Consider the following 21856-nt stretch of genomic DNA (forward strand, 5'->3'; position numbering starts at 1 on the left):
GAGCAATTTTTTCATAGCAATGCAGAGTTTAGATGAAAATTCAGATGAGATATTTTCCAATCTCATGCAAAATGTATTATTTCAGTAACGGCCATATTATTAAGACCTAAAAAGTGAAAAAGTGGGAAATTTAGAAAAGTAAAATTTTTGTATTTCTTTCTAGCGCTATTTGTTTTGAGAAAAAACTACAAAAATTGTTTTTTAAACGAAAAATTAAGCTGTCTGCATCATTACATCATTACATTACTGTCACAAAATGATTTTGAAAATTTTCACTTTTTGACTTTTTGCAAAAAGTGGCCGTTGTACCTAGTTATGCCTTTAAAGTTAATTTTAAATCCAATCACTTAAATCTGAATTTCATAAATCCAAGGAATTAATTTTTGTTCACAATATTTATTCACTCAAAAGAAATTAATTATGTGATTCTTCTTCTTCTTCTTCCTTTTTCTCGGCGCTGTTATGATCTCGATGTCGAGGGGATCATAACTATCCCACGTTACTGCTTCACACTAGTGATCCGCTTGTGGGGTTCGCCGGGTTGACCTCAGAAATCGGTGGCAAGCCTCCCGGTTTTGTATTGTTCCATTTCTAAGGCCAACTGAATGCTGGTGTTTTTGCATTTGCTTGTACCAGGAGTTTTTAGGCCTACCTTTCTTTTTATTTCGTGTTGGAACGTTGTATGATATTGCTTTTTTGACGGGGTTCTCAGGATCTCTCCTTTGAACATGGCAATACCAACTGAGTCGGTCGTGTTCAATTTTTTGGGAGATGGTGTTTTTAACATGAAGGCTTCCTCGGATCTTCGTACTTCTAATTCTATCAAGCTTTGTTACACCTGCTGTCATACGAAGCATCTTCATCTCAGCTGCCGTTAACTTACTCTCATACTTTTTGTACATTGTCCAACATTGTGAACCGTATGTGAGTGCTGGACGCACAACTGCGGTAGTGCGGTGTAGAGCCTTCCTTTCAGCTTAGGGGGCATTTTTCGATCACAGAAGATAGCAGAATTTTCCCGCCACTTCATCCACCCTACGCTTACGCGATGATTGATATCGTCATCACAAGTACCTTCGTTATTTATCATAGACCCCAGATATTTAAACTTTTCACACTTGGGAAGCACTACACCATTCAAATAAATGTCAGGAATAGGCCTGTGTGGATCAGAAAATGGGCAGCATAGGTATTCTGTCTTTCTCGCGCTTATGCGGTACCCATTACCTTCTAGAACATCCACCCATACATCAAGTGCTAGTTGCAGGGATATCGGGTCTTCACTTATGATGGCTCCATCGTCAGCAAAGAATAACTGATGCACTTTTGGGTCCGTCACTTTGCCTTCAAGCAGGTAATCAAGAACGGTAATAAAGAGCAGAGGACTCAAGACGCTTCCCTGGTGTACACCTACTGTGATTTCGAATTCTTCGGTGACTCCAGCTGCACATCTTACTTTAGTAACTGCTCCATCATACATGTCCATAATTATCCGCACATAGGTTTCCGGAACTCCTTGTTGTCTGAGGGCCACCCATATCAGATCTCGTGGTTGTCGATCGAATGCTTTTTCAAAATCAACCAATACCACATGCAAATCCTCCAAGGAATCTCGATGTTTTTCCATAATGATTCTGATACTCTGGATTGCATCTGTGGTTGATTTACCCGCAACAAACCCGCACTGGTCATCAGATAGCCTTATTATTTTTCGCAGTCGGCTACCCAAGACTCGCTCAACGATCTTCATGGTGTGTGACATCAGCTTAATCGAACGGTAATTATCACAGCTTCGAGTATCACCCTTCCCTTTGTATATTGGAAGAAGGTAACTTTCCCTCCATTGATTAGGCATTCGATCACCTCGTATAAGCTTGGAAACAAGAACCATGAGCCATCTAGACCCGATGTCTCCCATCTTTTTCCAAAACTCTGAGGGTATTTCATCTGGCCCAACAGCTTTTCCCTTTTTGGAGTATTTTACAGCCTCACTAACTTCTTCGACTGTGACATCGGATACTTCGCTTAAGTTAGGTGAAGCCATTGGAAAGTGTAGCCTTGGAAATTGTTCATTTAGAAGTTCGTCACAATACTGTCGCCACCTGTGGAGGATTTCTTCGTTTTCCACAAGTAGTTGGCCTTGAGCATTGTTAATAAACTTTGGCGAACAGATCTCCTGAGCATTTCTTCTTCTTTGAGCGGCTATTTTGAAATTAATTATGTGATTATAATAAATAAATAATAGGGGTATTCACGATTCGATGCAAATGGTCTTGTATCGTTGTAAAAGTGCAATAGTGTAACATTTTCTTAAAATATCTACCGTATGCGGTAGAGGTACGGGTAGCGGTAACGATATTTGTATGAAAAAAATTCCACATCTGAACGTTGATATGTCAGATTGGAATTTTTTTTCATACAAGTACCGTTACCTCTACCCGTACCGCTACCGCATACCCTCCGGTGTGGCCAAGCCTTTATAGTGGAAACCGACTATAAGGCCTTATCTACATTTGGCCACTTTTTGCAAAAGAGAAAATATTTTTTTTTCTCGCTAGAGTGCAATTTGTTTGTTAAAAAGAGTACAGAAATTGTTTTTAGATTTTGTAGTCCCAAAAACTATCCTACTTTTGCATTTTTATCTCATTATTTTTTAGGTTAAAGCCTGGTAAGCTGCTCGCGTTAAATTTTAGCTTCCATACAAATTATCGAAAATTTTTAGCAGAGAAAAAATGGATCCCATACAACTTATCGATAACTTGTATGGGAATTTTATCTCAGCTAAAATTTAGCACGAGCAGCGTACCAGGCTTAAGCCTTGTACGCTGTTCGCGCTAAATTTTAGCCGAGATAAAATTCTCATACAAGTTATCGATAATTTGTATGGGATCCATTTTAGCTCAGATAAAATTTTTCGATAATTTGTATGTGCCTGGCTACACGGTGATTTTTCAATCGCCTAAGCAGTGAGTTTGTAGGCAAGAGGGATGAGGTGTGAAGGGGGAAGATGCTCACGAAGGGAACTGAATTTTCTGAGGGCGGTACAGCTCCATTGCTAAATTTTTCCTCTTTTTGACATTTGTTCCTAGAAAATGTAAAAGTGGAACGCGATTGGGCACAACAGTGTGTAGCCACCTCATATGATTTTTCAATCGATTAAAAAATCACTGTGTAGCCAGGCACTATAGAAGCTAAAATTTTGCGCGAACTGCGTACCAGGCTTTATAGTGAAAACAGGCTATAAGAAAAATTATTGATCCACCCTATCTGCAAACATTCACGTACTCAACGAACAGCGCCCTGGACTTTAAATTTTTGACAGTTTTTTTTGTACAAGCAAATGCAAATTATTCGTGTACTTGTTTACAAATAAAAACAATATTTTGAGTTTATTTTCCAAAATTACCAAAAATTAATAAAAATGTCTTCAGACGAAGATGACTACATGTCCGATGCATTTCTTAATGGGTAGATTAATTATTATCAAATAATACTTGCAATGCTATAAATACATAAAAATCAAATCACTTTCCCCAGATTAACCGAAGTCCGTCCAAGTCTCATCCAAGATCGTGGAAAAAAACGTCAAGTTCAAATTGAAGCCAAAAAGGTAGAATTTAACAAAAAACCAAAAATCAATCAAAGCAATGAACGTCTGCAAGAAGGTCTAAAATGTCCAATTGAAAGCGAGAACAAGGGCTTTAAACTATTGGCCAAAATGGGTTACAAGCCAGGAGATTCACTTGGAAAATCTTCAACTTCTGGCATAAAAGAACCAATTGGTATCAATGTAAAGTCAGACCGTAGTGGATTTGGCAGAGAAGCTGCTTTGAAAGAAATTGAAACCAAGAGACGAGAAATTCGTGCTAAACACTTACAACGCCAAATAAACGAACCAGAAGTAACTCCGGAAGAATATCGACGACGAATGACTGAAAAGGCACAGGAGCGTTTCGTAGAGAGTGCATTAAGGTAAGAAATTAAATAATTTTGTTTCATGTTCTATTTATTGATCGAAATTCTGTAGAAAATGTCAAAAATCTTGCGAAGATCTTGACCACAAAGCAAATGTTGATGAACCACATTTAAAGTGGTTCTGGCCGGATAGAACTCCCCCACCAGCTGAAGATGATAAATCTGAAGCTGTAGAAGAGGAAGACGAAGAAGATGATGACGCTTTCGAGTATTCTGCAGCTGAAAAACTAGAAATGCTAACCAGTTATATGCGCACATCCTACAACTATTGCCATTGGTGTGGCGTCCATTACAAAGACTTGGACGACTTGGATAGCAATTGTCCTGGTCTAACAAAAGATGACCATTAGTTAAGAAATTTGTTTTTAATTTAAATCAGTATATAAAACAACAAAATTATATATAAAAAAAGAATATTTTATAAAGTATGTTGCACTTGGAACACTCATGACATTTAGGTAAAGTATACTATTCTAAACTCTGCCCTCGAGCTTTGCTATCAGATCATGCGTCTTTTCAATGACACTATAGATGAATGGTCGTTCCATTGGATCCAAACGCAACATGTATTCAATTAATTCATGCATATCCTATAGAGAAGAGAAGAATTATTTGAAAATAGACAAGTGATGTATAAAATAGCTTACCTGGGAATAAATGGAGTTTTCTGGAATGTTAATGTTCCCACTGAGCACGGCTAAAGCTACACTATCGCCTTTTTCATATATGGGATCGAATGGACAATGGAAAAAGCACATAGCATACAAGACACATCCGAGACTCTGCAAGTAAGTGAAAATTTAAATTTCAAATATTGTTCATGATTGAAATTTATAATTTTTAAACAAAACTTTCATCAATATTTTGGGTATTGTTACAAATGATAACTGAGATCAACGCGATTTTCTTTTTGTCGATCTCACAATAACTTACAAAAAGATAGGGATCCAAAGGATTCGGCTGTGTTCGCCTTCTTAGATACAATTTAAATGTATATTATAGTTTGTTTCAATGCTGGGCACAATAATGGCAGGAGAAATTATCAATAAGAAGCAGGGATGGGCACTCTCAAGCTTATTGTTCAATTTCCTGTGTATATTGTTCAAACGAAATATTTAGTTGCATTCCATCCCTTAAACAATTCAACCGTAATACTTGTTCTTCTAGGAATTACCATCACTAAGCACTAAGTCCAATTTCGAACGTACCGTCAAGTACAGAAATTCTTTTTTTAGTCGTACTACGAGAATGCATTACCGGTCTCGTTTTTTCCCTCCCATTTTAATGGTTAGAGCTTTTAAACCAATGTAGGAGATAGCTTTTAAATCTTCCTCTCATTTTCTAAAGCTCATTCATTTTTTAAAGCGCGCTCATCATTAAAAAAAATTAATTGTAAGATAATCTAACATTTTGGGGCATTAACTGGGTTTTGTTAGCCTTATCGTAATCAAACGAAGAACTTTTTAAAAATCGGGCCAGGAATCCATTGAATATTATACGGAATGTTAGAAGCAGTGGATTCAGCGCACACTTCAAAAGAGCAATAATTGGATTTATTTTTCTTTACAATAGCTATATTCTGTCTTTAGCCTAACGCATTTTTAGTGTTGGTCAAAAAGTTTATAAATATGTCAAGATCCTTAAAATAGACAGAAATTCTTGACTTCCACTATTTATCGTCGATAATTTTTTTTTAAAGTTCTTTTTTCATTTTTGTTTTTTTTTTTTTTTATTTTTAAGATGGGTGAACCCACATTTCTATAATGCAGTCGTTGCAATATTGCTCTTTAGAAGTGCCTTTTCTAGCAAAATCAGATGCCCTTATGATCATTTTTCTTAGTAATGGCCTCTTTTCTATTTAAGCCAAGTACGTATACGCAGATCGTAAATTCACTCAGTTTGTTTATTATTTTTTTATTTTTAATTACTTTCTGTAGTCTTTTTTATGAAAAAAATTTATTTTTTTTAAGGAAATAAGCTGAGCTTTAATAAATAAGCGAACAAAATTAATACTCATTTACATGTTTTTTTGAATAAATGATATGAAAGTGAAAAAAAAAAAACAACTAAAAAACGAAGAAAATTGGGTTTGATGTAGAGCCTACGATTTTGTTCGTGTATTTAATTACACGTGTACCCGATACACGTGTATCTAAAAAACGTTTACACGTGTATCTTATTTACACGTGTATTTATAAAATACACGTGTATTTATATTTACACGTGTAAATACGAAACAAAATGATTTTTTTGCTTTTTGGGGGTAAAATAAAAGTTTTTAAAACTAAACAACTGAAGATTATTGTGCAAATAAATAGTTCGAATTGGAAAAATAGTATTTGAACTTTTTGAAGACCTTATAAATAATTTATTCAAAAATTAAAAATAATGATGTGCATTTTCATTAAAAAAAAGCTAATAAATTTTTCCAAGATATATTTGCATATTGCCTACTGTGTCTTTCTCAGAAGAAAGTGTACCAACTGTTACATGTTTTTTTTTTTTTTTTGTTAATCACCGTTTATTTGAAGATCATATGGTTTACTAAGTTCATAGTGAAAGTGTAAAAGGTGTTTTATAAATAAAGCGACAAATTCAATCAAAATAAATTTTAAAATAAAACTAAAATATGAAGCCAAGGAGTTGGGTATGGCAATATGCCCACCGAGAAGGGACAAATGCCTACTGTGACTTATGTAGTTCACAACAAAACAACCGTTTTTCTTGTCCCGGTGGAACAACCGGAGCCCTTGGACGGCATTTAAAGGGACTCCATGGAGTCAATTTAATTATTTTATATGTTTTGTTGCTTGGTAATCTAATCTAATCTGCTTTATTTTTTTACTTTTTAGTCGTATAATATTTGAAAGAAGATGATAATTTGCTTGGGTGGTATGAGCTCCCAAAGCCCCTCTCTTGCAATTTACCTACAAAAGCTTTTGCGATATTTAGAATGGGATAAAATAGATTTGGGGTGTTTCAACCCCCCAATGCCCCTCCCCTGAGTTCGGACCCCAAAATATTGCGTTGCAATCCAAACTTCATATGTGTACAAAGTTCAGTTCGATACGATAATGGGAATCGGGTCAAAATTTTTTTCCAAGATTTATATGGCTAGGGTTAGATAAGAATTTCCAATTAAATTTTCCGTGTAATTTCAATGTGTAAATCTAGCGAATAACCGCAAAAACCTGAACAATATCCTTTTCATTCAATATAATACATATTTTAGGAAATCGCCACCAAATCTACCTGTTCGAACGCTATTTACACGTGTAAATATAAATACACGTGTAAATATAAATACACGTGTATTTACAAATACACGTGCTTCGGCACGAATTATTTAAATACACGTGTAGCACGTGTACCTTAATACACGTGCAATAGTAGGCTCTAGTTTGATGCAAAATTCCGGAGAAACAGTTGTCAGCAGAAAAAAAAGTTTTGAGGCAAACTAAAACTGTTATAAATTCTGGATTGGTTGTAAATTCGAATCAGACGTAGTTTGGTAAAGAAAAGGCCAAATAAGGGAAAGAGAGCAAAAATCATAAAAACCGTCATAACTCGAAAACGGGACGAAAACGACAAAATTACCTCTTATGTTTTTCGACTTAAAATGACCTCAGGAATCGATGGTTTTCATTTGGGGAGGTGACTGTGAGACACCCTGTATATTCAAATCAGACCTATAGCCTACGAAGAAGATCAAATTATTTTAATAAAGAAAGGTCACTAAATAAGGAAGAATCCATAATTCCTTCAGAAAGAATCATCATCAATTAACTCTCTGCCTTGTTTTAACCGACAATGCCACCTACACACCATTGTAAGTTGACATCACTTTAAAATAAAATTTACGATGTCAAACTTTGTTAAGTCAAGACCTTAATCACAGATAGAAAATAAATTGATTTTGTTTCTATAATTCACTTACTAACTCAAGGAAAGCACAATAAATAATGACTCGTTTCTAACCAATTTTCCCTAATGAATGTCCAAACAATACGAGATAACAAAATTCTTCCATGGTTTCTCCAACCCTTTCATTCCGCAAACTATAAATTTCATGCAAATACAATCAAGGAGCACACTTCCTACTGCGAGAAAAGTGGTCAGAGCGAAATCTAGAATGACACGCTGATATAGAACTGTGCGTAAAAGCAAATACAATTTGCAAACAAAATGTAACACTGTACTGGGTTCTGAACACTTTAGAGTCCAGGGAAATGAAGAAAAGTACTCTTTTCCCAAAGTTGAATGCGCCTCTTATAGGTACTGAAACATAATCAGCCCTATCGAGAGTTTCACGTGAACAAAATTCCACCCGAAAAAAAATTTAGTTTTGCTTTCCCCTATTGTGAGTTCCGGACGAAAAGATATGCACGTTCGCAAAATTCCCCGTATTTAATTTTTTTTTCAGGTAATAATGTAAGGTAATCGACAACTCTTTTTTCACTTCAATTTTTGTGGCGAACAGGAAACTTGTTTAGAAAATGTAAATTCCCTTCGGGTGAAACTCACGATAGCTTTCCGGGCGAAGAAAAATATTTGGGACGGAAAACTTTCCACGTGAAATTTAAATAGGGCTGAATAAGAATTGAGAACAAAAAACTTTAGAGTAAGCTTCTAAGCTAAATTAAGAATTAAACCACCAAAAACTTCACAAAAATGAAAAATTTCCTTCCAATAGAGGAAAACACAACTGAAATAAGACACACAAGAAGCATAGATTGCAGTAGAACAATACAAAAAATCACACGAATTACAAATTTGAAACACTTGATAAACTACAGCAAATAATCTTACCCAAATATCAGTCCTTTCGTCTATAGTGCAATAGCTTTTGACGGAAAACAACTCTGGCGCTCTGTAAACAATCGAACTTCGTTCCTCAGCTTCATCCTGCAAACGCTGTGCTTCTGACTGACCACACACTTGCAGTCTGGCTTCAGTCACCGATCCCAAATCAACAATAATTGGTTCAAATGAGTCCGACAGACAAATATTTGCCGTCTTTAAGTCTCTATGTGCCAATGGCTGTGGTTTGGCTTCATGCAACGCCTTCACCCCATCACAAATGCCCAAGAATATCTGCAATATCTGTGCTTCTGGCATGTGATCTTCGCGCTTCGCACGCATAGTGAGATGATCTCCTAACGAGCCATGTTTATAGTACGGTAGAACTATGTTGAGCTGACTCGTAGTATTTATAACAATATCCGCTGAACCTTTTAATTGGTAGTCAATGACTTTAATCACATTCTCAGAGTCCACTTGACGGCAGTGTTCGATTTCTCGCAAGGCAATATTTTGATCTTCGATGCTGTGACATGTTATTCGTTTTATTGCATAGGATTTCCTAGTTAAGGTGTTTTCACCCAAGTCAATGTTACTGAATCCACTGAAAATTTAAAGAAGACAAAACTCGTTAACTAAAGTGGTTGGAAAGTTTTTTCTTTTTATGGCTATTAAATTCATACCCCTGCGCTATTCGCTCTTTAATAATGTATTTGGTACCGTTGATTATTATAGATTCTCGAGTACACCAGCAGCCTTTTTTAAAAATTAACGCCCATCCCATGCTGTTCATGATTGGTCGAGTTTTTTTTTTGGTTTTTCTTAATTAATCTTTTTACCTTAAAACTACTTTACAATTAAATTAAAACAAACAAAAGTGTGTGAGTTAACATTTATAACAAAAAAATTATTTGCACCACTAGAGACAATAAACTGACACTTTACAGCTGGCAAGTATGTTGTCAGAAAATAGTTAAGTGACGTTTTTATGTTTATATTACGAAGTATTACCAGCACTAAATATTTTATTAAAAACCTTTCATTTACCTATTTGGGGCAAGCAATACTGGGGTCGAATTACGGCATACGATTACGATCATACGTGAAAGTTTTGAATATTGCTGTCGCTATTTTTTCAGTATAAACAGATAGAGACACATAACGTCAATTTTTTGTGCTGATAATAATTTTGAAGTGTATGATTTTTCCATAATAATCGACCTTAGCAATGTATCCGTCGGAACGGAAAATTCTCCGATTTCATACGAATCATGTTTTAAGGTGTCCTTCCGACAGGTAAAAACTCCCCGAGTCGTATGAAATCGGATAAATTTCCTCTCCGACGGCAACGAATACATAGATGTATATTTATGAAATACCAAAACAGGAAACTCCAACCCATCTACCGTAAAGATCACTGCTCTGGTGTTAGACATTTGAGTATATTCCTACCTGATGGTCAACCCTATACATCCATTTATAAATACTAAACCATGACTTGCATGTTTTTATTAAATTTTCATATGTTTCAGTATTTGCAGTTGGGCTGTTGTCTTCCATTTTTCCATTCCATTTTTGCAATCTTTGAACAACGATAACTTGAAGATTCTACCACCAACCAAGTCGTATGGCTAGAGTTGTAGTTACTTTACGAGTGCCAATTCGATATTCAGACTTTATTCCATTAATTTGCGTCAGTTTTTCCGTCACTTTTGAGTATTCAACCAGATCAAGCGAGTTTCAGACCCTAGTACACTACCTATATATAATAACGCTACCATCAACTTCCTCATCAACATGACTTGATTCACCCAATTATAGGTTTTAAGTTTATCAACGCCAGTAAATAGAATAGTCAACGCCAGTAAATAGAATAGACTTTTCAAGTATGATATTCAGCCCTATTCTGCTATTCGATTCACGTGAAAGTCTAAAATAAGAAGTATTTAAAAGGTGGTTAAAATTAAATCTAGACAATTTTTTTTTTAATTTCTAAAACAGACGGGAACAACACTTTGCTATCGAAAGTTAGAAGTTTTTCAAAGCCAATTTGACATGATTAAGAAAAGGAATCCTTCGATTCATGTGAATCGAATAGCAGAATAAGGCTGATTGTTATTCGCCTCTTTCAGGTTTTTTCCATTCTTAATTCCCAAGTTATCAAAATACAAAAAAAAAAAAAAAACAATAAAATTCGAAACTAAAACAACATTAATCATGCATTATTGAATATAATGAGTATTGAAAGAAAAAAAGATGTGATCATGAATCCAAAAAATTAAATTTTTAACAAGGACCAGTTGTGCAAACGTGGGTCAGCCTCGGCTCAGGAATTTAGCTCTCCGATTTCGGCGGATTAGCTGTGGATTAAGTTTGGTTCCAACATGACTTAAACTATTTTAACATAAATGGACCTTAAACCAGTGCTAAAATGCACCTTAAACACCGATATAAGAAGATAAAAGTCGCTGAACCACGGATTAAATATATGTACAATTGGCCCTTAGTAGAGCCCAAATGAGATAATTTCCCAAATTATCTTATTTCGAATGTCAAATGAAATATTTTCCTATACTTGTAATTTCATTGGTCTTGTGCGTTCAACGTAAATAAAATCAGAACTAAAACCCCGATTCTCCCCACAGTCACAATTTGTGTGAGTCACAAAATAGAAATGGAACTGATTACAAGAAATTTTTGTATTTAAGTTAAAATAGGGGGAGAATACTGGGATATCATATTTCACGTTCTATGTGCTTCTTTATATTCAAAACACTGGTGGTTGAGTTTCAAGCCATTGCTGGAGTTTGTTTTATTAATGCATACAGAGATTTGTTTTTATTCGTATCTGTGTGTGAACAATTTTTTCATATAAAAAAAAATGGTCAGAAATTTACAAAAACAAATAATTACATAAAAGTCAAATACAACAGTGGGTGTTAAAGTGAGTGTGCAATAGGTGCAAATTTCGAAAAAATTCGAGATCTGAAAACATTGATCTCAGATCAGTAAAAAGTAATCCCAGTATTTTTTTATCTCGAATTTTATGTCGATTTCCATTTGAAACAAAGATTTTTGTAGCAAATTCAATGATCTCTTGTATCAAATGAATATTTCCATATGATTTATTTTTATTCATAAGTGTGCGCGAGCAATTTTTCCATATAAAAAAAACCTAGTCAAAAATTTACAAAAACAAATGTTCACATACATGTCAAATACTTTGGTGTGTGTGAAAGTGCGTGTGCAAATAGGTGTAAATCCATTTAAAAATCGAGATCTGGTAAATTTAATCTCAGATCAATAAACATGATCTCTTCTTGCAAATAGAATTTGAGATACCAATAATCGATTTTTTGTGGCAAATAGAAATTCACATTGAATAATTGATTTTTTGTGGCAAATGGAAATTCACATTAAATTGATGAACATATAAAATTTTGACAACAGATTGTAAACAAAGAGTTTTACTACTTTGTTGTCGTAAATTTTTGACTTAAGAAATTTATTAGACTGAAATGTGTTTTCTCGCGAGCGATCTCTTTTGTGAAAAGCTCAAGTAGTATGAGTACCCAAAAGGAAATTGCATGAAAAAATTTGAAAATACATAAGGGGTATTCACGATCCGGTGCAACGAAAAGGTGTAAAATTGCTAAATTTTATATTTGCAATAGGGTTAGGGTATAGAAAAAGTGTAAAAAAATTATAGTCTGTATATTTGGTTATTTTAGTTTAAGAAAATGTTACACTTTTGCACTTTTACAACGATACAAGACCATTTGCATCGAATCGTGAATACGCCTATAGTAATATCTAATGTAAATTTCCATTTGCCACAAAATCAATTATTTTTGAACAAAAAATACTGGCATCAAATTCATTTTTTTTTTTTTTTTTGAGATAAAAATTTCTGGTCTTTTAACGAGAATTACACTTTTTTTATATAGAAAAATTACTCATTACGCCTTATACTAGCATAGTATTCCCCGATACACACATGTGGTATAAGCTTGTACCATGGTATCTAATACTAGCAGGGTGTCACTGGTTCTAGACTATATACATTTCCGAACACATCCCATTTTTTTTCTTATCTCATTTCACCATACCTCCCTCCCTTCAAAATAACAAAAAAAAAACAGGGGTTGATAAATCGAATCGGTCATACATATCAGAAATAAAAATTGCATGCCATCTCGTCTGCACGCCGCATTCAAGTCTTGTAAACATTTTAAAATATAAAAAATATGAATTTATTATCGCAGTTTTTGCTTTTTATAATTGCAATCTCCCCTATTATCTGCAATGATCAACCAAAGGTTAAAATTGGTATAAAAAAACGCATAGACGATTGTACCACTCGTACAAAGAAGGGCGATTTTATTCATGTTCATTACAAGGTATGTGTGTCTTTAACCAAAAGCATTTGTATAATTTCTAAAATTTTTCCTAAAAGGGTTCCTTGGAGGATGGAACCGTGTTTGACAGCAGTTTAACCCGCGGTTCTCCATTTACATTCACCTTGGGAACCAATCAAGTTATCAAGGGTTGGGAACAAGGTCTAATGGGTATGTGCGAGGGTGAGAAACGGCGTCTTGTTATCCCACCCGAGTTGGGTTATGGCAAACATGGATCGGGTCAAGTTATTCCACCAAACGCTGTACTAGTCTTTGAAGTGGAACTCATGAAAATCGAAAAAAGACAAGATTTATAAAATTTCAACTATTTTTAATGATTTTTTTTAGATATAAATGTGTGTCATATAAAATTTGCTTTTAGTATTTTTTAATAGTCTTTCTAATTAATGCAAGACGCTGCTTATGCGCCTCAGTTACAGCTGCTCTCTTATAGGGTCTCAATTCGTCAGTGCCAAAGCCAGGAATCCACATGTTCCACTTGCGTTCCAAATGCAATTGAACATCCCGAACCTCTACTTTAGAAGCTTTTCTATGCTTTGCATAAGCACAAGTGGACTTGACAGCATCTTCAACAAAGTCATCTGCGATTTGTAAAAGCAATTCTTCTACATCTTCGTCAAGCTGTGCCGTTGCATCAACTTCCCGCACCAACTCGAGAAGTCGAGGTTTCGAGAGAATCTAAGGGTAAAAGCGACTTTTGGTTTTAATTGAAAATACATTTCAATGCAACACTTTACCGGTTGGCTTTCAATGTGATTCGATATCTTTGAAGGAATCGAATTGTGTCCAGTACTATTTGTGGATGGTGTATAGTTGGAATTGGTTTGTGCAGTCCCTATTGGATTGCTCTGTGTCGGTGAAGACATCGTTATATCTTGGGAGTCTTTGCTGTTGTAGTCGATATTGTCGACTCCTTGGACTCCGTTACTATTAAAATTGGAATTATTTTCCGACATTCTTTCCGGCTAAACTACTTTTGGGTGTTTGCAATTTTGTTCTTATAGATAGCGAAAAAGGAATACAATAGGATACAAGTATGCAAAGAAATAAAATGTGTGTAAGGATCTTCCACCAAAAAATAATGAAAAATTAAATTAAATAAAAATCATAAAAAATGTATAATTGTGTTAATGTAGGTACATATTACAATATTGATGGCTTGACATAATTAAGAAGCTTGAACTAAAGTGCTATCAATTTGGGAACAAATAAGCTGTTTAAGAGTGAGTTTCAGATGTTTTTTGTTTTTATTTTGGAAAAGTTTGAACTTTCCCTTCAAACCATTGTTTATTGATCCATTTTTACCTTAAAACAAAAAATAAACACAGCAAAATAGAGCAGCCCTATGAATGAATGAATTTCTCTAATTTATTGTATCTGTTGATTTGTTTAATATGAAACCATTTGGAATGGGAGGAGTAGATAGTTTCTGACACTTAGTGACAGCTGTTAAAATAACAGGGATGGTATCCGTCGACGAGACAGTTTACGAAAGTTCTTCAATAAAATATTTTTTGCAGGGTATTTTATTTGGATGGTAAAATATTTGTTTTCAGGCTCCTTTTAATTTTTTAATTTTTCACGAATTTCGATCCGATCAATTCCGTTTTTAATATGGCTATTTGTCTGTTCCAAAAATTTTAATACTTCTTTTAATGTAAAATTGCTGAAATTTTAATAAATTCCATAAATTTAAAACTAAACCAGTTTATTTGGAGAAGTCTGCGCCTGTTGGAGATGTCTCCACCTTTTGGAGATGTCTCCACTTGTTGGAGAAGTCTCCGCCAGTTGGAAAAGTCTCCGCTAGGTGGAGAAGTCTCCGCTAGGTGGAGAAGTCTCCGCTAGGTGGAGAAGTCTCCACTAGGTAGAGAAGTCTCCACTAGTTGGAGAAGTCTCCACTAGGTGGATAAGTCTCCACTAGGTGGAGAAGTCTCCACTAGGTGGAGAAGTCTCCACTAGGTGGAGAAGTCTATACCTGTTGGAAAAGTCTCCACTCACCAACGGTACAAATAACTGTTGGGGAAAATGTGTGCTAAAAAATGACAATTGAGTTTTTTTTTGTTCATTTCGTTACTGAATGCTTTTTTTGAAATTTGTGTTTGCTTATTGTTAAAGCCTGGTACGCTGCTCGCGCTAAATTTTAGCTGAGATAAAATTCCCATACAAGCTATCGATAACTTGTATGGGATCCATTTTAGCTCAGATAAAATTTTTCGATAATTTGTATGGGAGCTAAAATTTAGCGCGAGCAGCGTACCAGGCTTTATGGTGCAGTTTGTGATGGCCACATAAATTTTTTTCCGATGAGATTTCCTAAGCATTTCGTTGTCCTGGTGGAGATGGACGAAAATTTTCGTTTCACATCAGCAGTCTACAAGGCTATCCATGATGAATACCGGCCTCAACCAACAAGCATTTTCATCCAATTTATCTCCAGTTGAACACATCAAGTTGATAAATACTGTTCTTCGTTTCAGCAACCTCACCACGCTAATCGCGACAGAAATTGATTTTTTATTTTACACTACTCTCAGAATGTGCACAATTGATTCTCTAACTTTTTGTACACTGTTTAAAAGAAAACCCAAATTTCGATATAGTCTTTAAGAACACTGCAGAGTTTGGGAGTGGAGATATAACCAAAATGTGAGCATGCAGTTTTTTAGCCTTATTTCGTACTAATAAAGAATTAAAAAGTCAACAAAAAAAAAAAAACATATTTGAAAACGGATTTTTGTATCAGATCCACTGATCTCTTGTGTAGATTTATTTTTATTCGTGATTATGCCACTGAAGAATACCGACGAAATTCCTATTGATGTGGCCATGCAGTCGCTGAACAATGGCGATTAAGCCGAGCGATCAAGTGACGTGGCTTTGAATCAAAATTTGTTCTATTTGTTTAGTGAGAAGTGAAAAAAAAAATATTTAAAGAAGACATCGAACATCCATTGGTTGTTGCTCTATGTGTAAGGCCCATAAACAGTCGGTGCCGTTCACCGGCCACGTGTGAAATGGGTCTATGTCGCTCATTGAATGGAGGCAACTTAAAGCTTGTACCAGAGAAAGCACACCTTTTGTTCTATTTTAAAGATAAAATCAAGGTTCATTTAACATTATTCATATTTATTTTTTTTTTCTGAACAAATAAATTCTTTGAGAGCTCTTTTGAGAAAAATTAAACCGATGAAACAAGGCGTAGGTAAATACGTAACAACGAAATAGTCGGAACACCATAATATCGACATCTTGTTACCGATAAACCGACAAATTCGATTCGACGGGTTCTGATTATAAAAGGAAACAAAACAAAATATTTTACTGAAAAATTAATAAACTGTGTCCAAAACTGTGAACGAAACAGATAAAGCATGATCCTAAATATGGCATATTATGGAATTATTAGTCTTTGTCCCACAGGTTAAACTTTAATTCTCACTGCCATCGTCTGAAAAAAATAGGTATTTATTTTCATATCCTCACCTAAAACTGTTGTTCCCTAACGGAGGATATTCTATGAACTGTTTAGTTTTTAATTGTTTATTCCCTTTATTTGTTTATTTAGTTTTGTATTCAAATTGATAAGGGTGTTTTTATATTTTCTGCTCTGTTGAATCATAGAATCGAATGTAGGTTCATAAGATTAGGGTAGAGTTTCCAGAACATAAACATCTTTTTTTTAAAAAGAACAAGTTCTTTTTTTTAACTCTGATCTTTTTTACACTCTCTTTTTTTCATAATTTTTTTTTTCTATTTTTCAAATGTCCTTTTTTTTAGTCTCTTTTTTATCTTTATTATATATCTTCCACCTTAAAATTTCAACTCTACAGCTCACAGTTAAGGAAGAGTGTCCATCGCATTTAAATTTCAAAGACATAATTTTGTTTTCGATCTATTTTACAATTTTTTTTCTACACCGATCTTAGTTTGTCTAATTGTCTTTAAACTCCATTTGTGTTTATTTCAATGAATTTATCTAGGTAGTTTTAAACAACTTAAGAAACAACAGATCACATTATGGGTAGTTGGAATGCACTAATACACCAAAGCCTCAAACACCTGGGTTGATACCAGAGAAAAATTACACTATATGAAAATACCCCAAATATTCAATTTCCTGAAAGGAATTAGGTTAGTAGAGGAGCTATAAAATGAGGAACTAACTCAGCTAGCTTAAAAGGGGGGACATTAGATCTTATAGGTCGTAATGCATCTTACACCCCAAATAACAATCAATCAATCAAACAACTTAAATAAATGTTTGTGTTTGCAAAATTTTACTTCTGCGGTGTGAAGTCGACTTTTTTTTTAAACCGATTGTAAAAAATCGGTTAGCAAAATGTCGACAAAAAATATTGACTGGTAAAAAAGCCGATTAAGACTACTTAGAATATACTAGCTTACCCGTGCGAGACTTCTCGCATGCTTAAATAAAAAGAAAGTATAGCTAGGTAGGTACAAATGTAAATGCAGAGTGTGTTTTTTAAAAAGTCGAGAATTACTAAAAAACTCCTGTTCATCCCTTTTAAAATACATTGGATTAGCCCCAGTTTAAGTTAAACAGCTATGAATATGGCACATTAAATTTAGCAATTCTAGGTTCCCTAAGTTGTACATACATTTTATAATTAACTCTATTTCAAACAGGTTGCCGCAACTAATATCTCAAACTTGGTCAATTTGAAGAACTTGAACCGATGTTGAATCATGCATTCACCACCTTAACTATCAATTGATAGTTGATAAATACTGAAATTTGATGTTTTAAAATCGAAATGGGGGAAAACTGGTCATTTTTTTAATGGATCTTTTCAGTTACATTTCACGGTTAGCATCATTCTTCGTTTTCAAATTTTTTTCAAAGCAAATAAGAGATCAAATTTTTTTAACAACTATAAATTCTTTGCTTCCGGCTACAAAGAGGTTAAGTCACAAAATTGCACTTTCGGGTTTTGATGAAAAGAGAATAAGCTCTTTTATTTGGTATCAAAAACATAAATTTAGAGTAACTCTTTCTTATAAAAATAAGGGGATCAATGCTCAAAAATTCATCGATTTTCAACTTCAATCGGATTTTCTGGTAAACTATCATTTATGTAAGTCCTTTTTACCCAGGGGCAAAGAATTGATAGTTGACAATCGTAATAGGGGTGCAACACTTACGCCCCTATAGCACGCAAAGAGCAAATGAAGGGTCCAGGGGAAAAACGGCACATGTCCACTTTTTGTCAAAAATAAACGAATGATGAGGTCTTGTAGTATTTACTGACCACTATCTGATGGCATCCTTACTTTTATAAAACAAATTTAAGCCTTGCTGAAAAAATAAATAAATTGTGTGCTAAGTACTAAGTTGTATGGAGAACAAAATTTAAAAACGCATTTTTCTCGAAATGAGTTGGAATGGACTTGTGCTGTTTTTCCCCTGGAGCCTTCAAATATTCCGGCTTTTTTCTTATGTACATTATGTATGTATATACTATATATGTACATACATAGGTACACTTCCCAGACTTTTCCTGGCAAATGGAAGATGAAATGTTCCTACGGAATATGTTCATACATATATGTAGGTACTTACAAAAAATCTTGAAAAAAAAACCATAGGTGTGTTTTTTTGTTTATCTATATTGATTTTTGAAATCCATGCAAATATTTGGCACCACTGTACATAAACTTTGGCAGCTGTCTGTCAGAAAAGTCGCTTTTGTTTTTTTAATATTAACTCCGCAGTGGAAGGCCATTACATCCATGATGGATGCAAACAAATTTTTTTCACAAAAAAAAAACGAAAACCATAGCATGGCATCCATTTTGGATTCAAAAAATTTCACAAAAAACCAAAAATCAAAACTGACAGTTCTGATTCTGAAAAAAAACAGAATTTCTCTTCTGGTTTTAAAAACAGAATCAGAAGCAGAATCACTCACACATTCATAGATTTAAATGTTAGCAGTACAAAATGTTTGCAGCACAAAAACAAATGAAGTTTGGCGCGATTACACATATATGTGGCACATGTTAAACTTCAGATTCTTCGGAATAAAAAAAACTGTTCAATTGGGATTCTGAATCGAAGAACAATTCCGGATTGCCAATTAAAAACGCCATTAAACGTTTGTTATTGTTTTGTTTCTGGCGGTGTTTTTTTTTCATAAAGGGAAATTCCAAAAACTATCTTTGTCTTTTCCTTTTCTAATTTGACATATCTCGGCAGGGAAAATGTAAACAAAAAACATATTGTCACACACACTTACATTACAACAAACACTGTGTGTTCGAAATCATTTAACCACAAAAACTTTTATATTTCGCGATTGTTTTCAAATTTAAAGTTTTTATTTCCGATTAATTAAAAAAAAATAATTAATTTTACATATTTATTTTGGAAAACACGAACTAAATTCACAAAACTCTATCGCAATTCGCGCCTCCTTTTGTTTGTTTATGTCTTCAGTCTTCACCATCCCAGCTATAGCTGTAAATTTTTTTTTCTTTTTTTCTGTTTTCTTTTGACTATTTTCTTATACTGACAATCGTTGGAAGTTCCCCACTGAACTTATTCCAAAGATCCTGTCAAAAGCGATGAACACTTCCACTTTCCAATAATTTTGGAAACATCTTATGTAGAAGTGTTCAATGATCTGAAAGAATAATTAAAATAAAGGTAGGACCGCACTTGATGTTGAAGGAACTACGCTAAGTACACCAAAGTAAAAAATAAGCAAAATATTTTGTATCTTTCATTGGTTATCGGAACTACACTATGTGGAATATAATTATTCCTATCAAAATATCGTATTATGTGATAAATGAATAAAATAAATCAATTATTTGTATTTGACGAATTCGACGGAAGAAATAGCCCAACTTTCTACTTTTTCATCTGTCGTATCCTTTGACATTGGTTGTCAACAATAGATCAGTTCGATTTTCTGTTTCGGAGTGCAGACCGGGGAATTTCAGAGCTAAGAACTGTGTTCTTTTCTTTTCTGATTTTATGAATTGTGAACTTTAGTTGTTTATTTGTGAAGAAAATGTAATAAAAGTAACATTTAGCCCTGATTTTTCAATCATCAGTTAGACTATCAGAGGAATAAATGTCAATATAAAAAAAACTTGTATTCCTAGGAATAAGCTCTATCTGAGGTTTATCTGACAATTGAAAAATTGGCCCTTAATGATATATCTAATAAATTATATCAATTAAATACTAAAATTCTGTTGTAGAGTTCAATTTTATTATGCCAAAGTCATATCTACAAATGATAATCTGTTATTAAAAATTGTTTTTAACTGAAGAGCAAGAACATACATAAAGTCTAGTAGCGTATTTTATTTTATTAAAAAAAAAAAGAACAACGATAATAGTTAACAATTTCTTGCATCAGAACTTCCTTAGTGCACATTCATCGAGAAAATATCGAACACACCTTGGAATTTAAAGTGAGCTGTCAAAAAGCAATCCGTCATGCAACGTATTCTTTGGGTCACCCCTTTCTGTCCCATCCTTCAATTTCAACGGATTGATTGACACAACGGGTGGAACGGATTCTATGGGTTAACCATTAACCATTAACCATTCAAAATGAAATAGTTTACGAAAATATCTCATTTGGATTTTAGTGAAAACATGATATAAGGCACTTAAATACAAAATAAAACTTTTGAGTGATCTTTTTTTTACGGAGGTTGATTACCCAGAACCTCAAAAGTTGGCATTTTTAATTTGTGTTCCAAAAATTAAATAAAAATGTATAACTAATGTTACATGTAACAGGGCTGTTTAGGTACTGCCTAAAACAGAAATAATTCTCCTTTTTTCAACTTTTTTAACCCAATTCCTGTTTGATTAGACTGAAACTGTGTAGTTTTTTTTTTACAAAAAAGAGAGCCCCTCTTGCAAATTTCTGCCCAAAAATTTCTTGGGACAAAAGTCTGAAATCTTTCAAAAGCTAGTGCCTTCTTTTTTTCTTTTAATAAATGATAATTTTGTCCTAAAAGAGTTTGCGTACTTTTGCACAATTTTTTCTTTCTCTGAGAGGATTTCATCCCCACTTCTAAAATTTGACAGGTTTCATATTTTTGTCCAAACTTATCTGCAATTTGTTTGTACATAATAATGCTTAAAATGTTAACCATCAGAATTTTTAAGCAAATCGGAGAATTTACTCGCCTAATGAACGCCCCTGATGATACGAACTAATGATATACGAACACCCCTAATGTGAACAGGAACACGCCATGTCAAACATTTCCAGATTCATTGGAAAGTGATAAAAAGTCATTTTAAAATTAATTTTGGCTGGAATATTATTTTTTAAACAAATTAAGATTTCTTAAAAATTATAAACATTTATATATTTATATTTTGCCAGATTCTGGCGGCAGAAATTCGCTTTTTTTTAAGATATAATTTATTAAAATCTGTTCGGTGTAAGTCCAGGAAAAGGGTGTTCGACAACCGTAATAATATATATGATTTTAAGCAAATACTATATTTATTAGTACCCTCCTGGATTTCGACTCCACTCAAGAATAGATATTCCATTGATGCGAGGTAAGGTGCTCCACGCTTGTATGGGAAAAATAAAATTTTCAAATAAACGTTGGGCCACCCCCTAGTTTGGTTCCTCATCCTGTATCATACTGTTGAATTTTCA

The 21856-nt window shown here is 34.0% G+C and overlaps 4 protein-coding genes across 6 annotated transcripts; 2 read left to right on the forward strand and 2 right to left on the reverse strand.

Moving 5' to 3' along the window:
- Positions 1 to 3395: 3395 nt before the first annotated feature.
- On the forward strand, positions 3396 to 4423 carry LOC129915288 (G patch domain-containing protein 11). The gene is made up of 3 exons (XM_055994774.1): positions 3396 to 3468; positions 3538 to 3972; positions 4028 to 4423. Exons 1-3 carry the CDS (start codon positions 3422 to 3424, stop codon positions 4323 to 4325), a joined length of 780 nt encoding a protein of 259 aa, XP_055850749.1. The 5' UTR covers positions 3396 to 3421; the 3' UTR covers positions 4326 to 4423.
- LOC129915287 (serine/threonine-protein kinase 16) lies at positions 4322 to 9736 on the reverse strand. The gene is made up of 4 exons (XM_055994773.1): positions 9459 to 9736; positions 8785 to 9379; positions 4623 to 4757; positions 4322 to 4565 (listed from the first exon to the last, which is right to left on the reverse strand). The coding sequence occupies exons 1-4, from the start codon at positions 9566 to 9568 to the stop codon at positions 4449 to 4451; spliced, it is 957 nt and encodes a 318-aa protein (XP_055850748.1). The 5' UTR covers positions 9569 to 9736; the 3' UTR covers positions 4322 to 4448.
- A 3174-nt stretch (positions 9737 to 12910) lies between these two features.
- LOC129915824 (peptidyl-prolyl cis-trans isomerase FKBP2) lies at positions 12911 to 13543 on the forward strand. Its single transcript, XM_055995516.1, has 2 exons — positions 12911 to 13175; positions 13232 to 13543. Exons 1-2 carry the CDS (start codon positions 13023 to 13025, stop codon positions 13487 to 13489), a joined length of 411 nt encoding a protein of 136 aa, XP_055851491.1. The 5' UTR covers positions 12911 to 13022; the 3' UTR covers positions 13490 to 13543.
- Positions 13483 to 14631, reverse strand: LOC129915823 (transcription initiation factor TFIID subunit 12-like). 3 transcript variants are annotated; one of them, XM_055995512.1, is made up of 3 exons: positions 14499 to 14631; positions 13931 to 14190; positions 13483 to 13871 (listed from the first exon to the last, which is right to left on the reverse strand). In XM_055995512.1, exons 2-3 carry the CDS (start codon positions 14147 to 14149, stop codon positions 13551 to 13553), a joined length of 540 nt encoding a protein of 179 aa, XP_055851487.1. In that variant the 5' UTR covers positions 14150 to 14190; positions 14499 to 14631; the 3' UTR covers positions 13483 to 13550. The 3 variants fall into 3 exon arrangements, with proteins under 3 accessions (XP_055851487.1, XP_055851490.1, XP_055851488.1); XM_055995515.1 differs by having other exon boundaries at positions 13931 to 14120; positions 14499 to 14623; XM_055995513.1 differs by lacking the exon at positions 14499 to 14631 and having other exon boundaries at positions 13931 to 14488.
- Positions 14632 to 21856: the final 7225 nt, after the last annotated feature.

Source organism: Episyrphus balteatus, chromosome 3 (genome assembly GCF_945859705.1).
Source record: "Episyrphus balteatus chromosome 3, idEpiBalt1.1, whole genome shotgun sequence".
Lineage (NCBI taxonomy): Eukaryota > Metazoa > Arthropoda > Insecta > Diptera > Syrphidae > Episyrphus > Episyrphus balteatus.

Excerpts from the sequence above, each read along its gene's own strand:
- LOC129915288 (XM_055994774.1), top strand. The coding sequence starts at position 3,422 with ATGTCTTCAGACGAAGATGACTACATGTCCGATGCATTTCTTAATGG. Across the intron at positions 3,469-3,537 it reads TCCGATGCATTTCTTAATGG|ATTAACCGAAGTCCGTCCAA; the intron begins GTAGATTAATTA and ends CACTTTCCCCAG. Across the intron at positions 3,973-4,027 it reads TTCGTAGAGAGTGCATTAAG|AAAATGTCAAAAATCTTGCG; the intron begins GTAAGAAATTAA and ends GAAATTCTGTAG.
- LOC129915287 (XM_055994773.1), bottom strand. The coding sequence starts at position 9,568 with ATGAACAGCATGGGATGGGCGTTAATTTTTAAAAAAGGCTGCTGGTGT. Across the intron at positions 4,758-8,784 it reads ACGAAAGGACTGATATTTGG|AGTCTCGGATGTGTCTTGTA; the intron begins GTAAGATTATTT and ends ACTTACTTGCAG. Across the intron at positions 4,566-4,622 it reads AAAACTCCATTTATTCCCAG|GATATGCATGAATTAATTGA; the intron begins GTAAGCTATTTT and ends TCTTCTCTATAG.
- LOC129915824 (XM_055995516.1), top strand. The coding sequence starts at position 13,023 with ATGAATTTATTATCGCAGTTTTTGCTTTTTATAATTGCAATCTCCCCT. Across the intron at positions 13,176-13,231 it reads TTATTCATGTTCATTACAAG|GGTTCCTTGGAGGATGGAAC; the intron begins GTATGTGTGTCT and ends TTTTCCTAAAAG.
- LOC129915823 (XM_055995512.1), bottom strand. The coding sequence starts at position 14,149 with ATGTCGGAAAATAATTCCAATTTTAATAGTAACGGAGTCCAAGGAGTC. Across the intron at positions 13,872-13,930 it reads ATCACATTGAAAGCCAACCG|ATTCTCTCGAAACCTCGACT; the intron begins GTAAAGTGTTGC and ends TTTTACCCTTAG.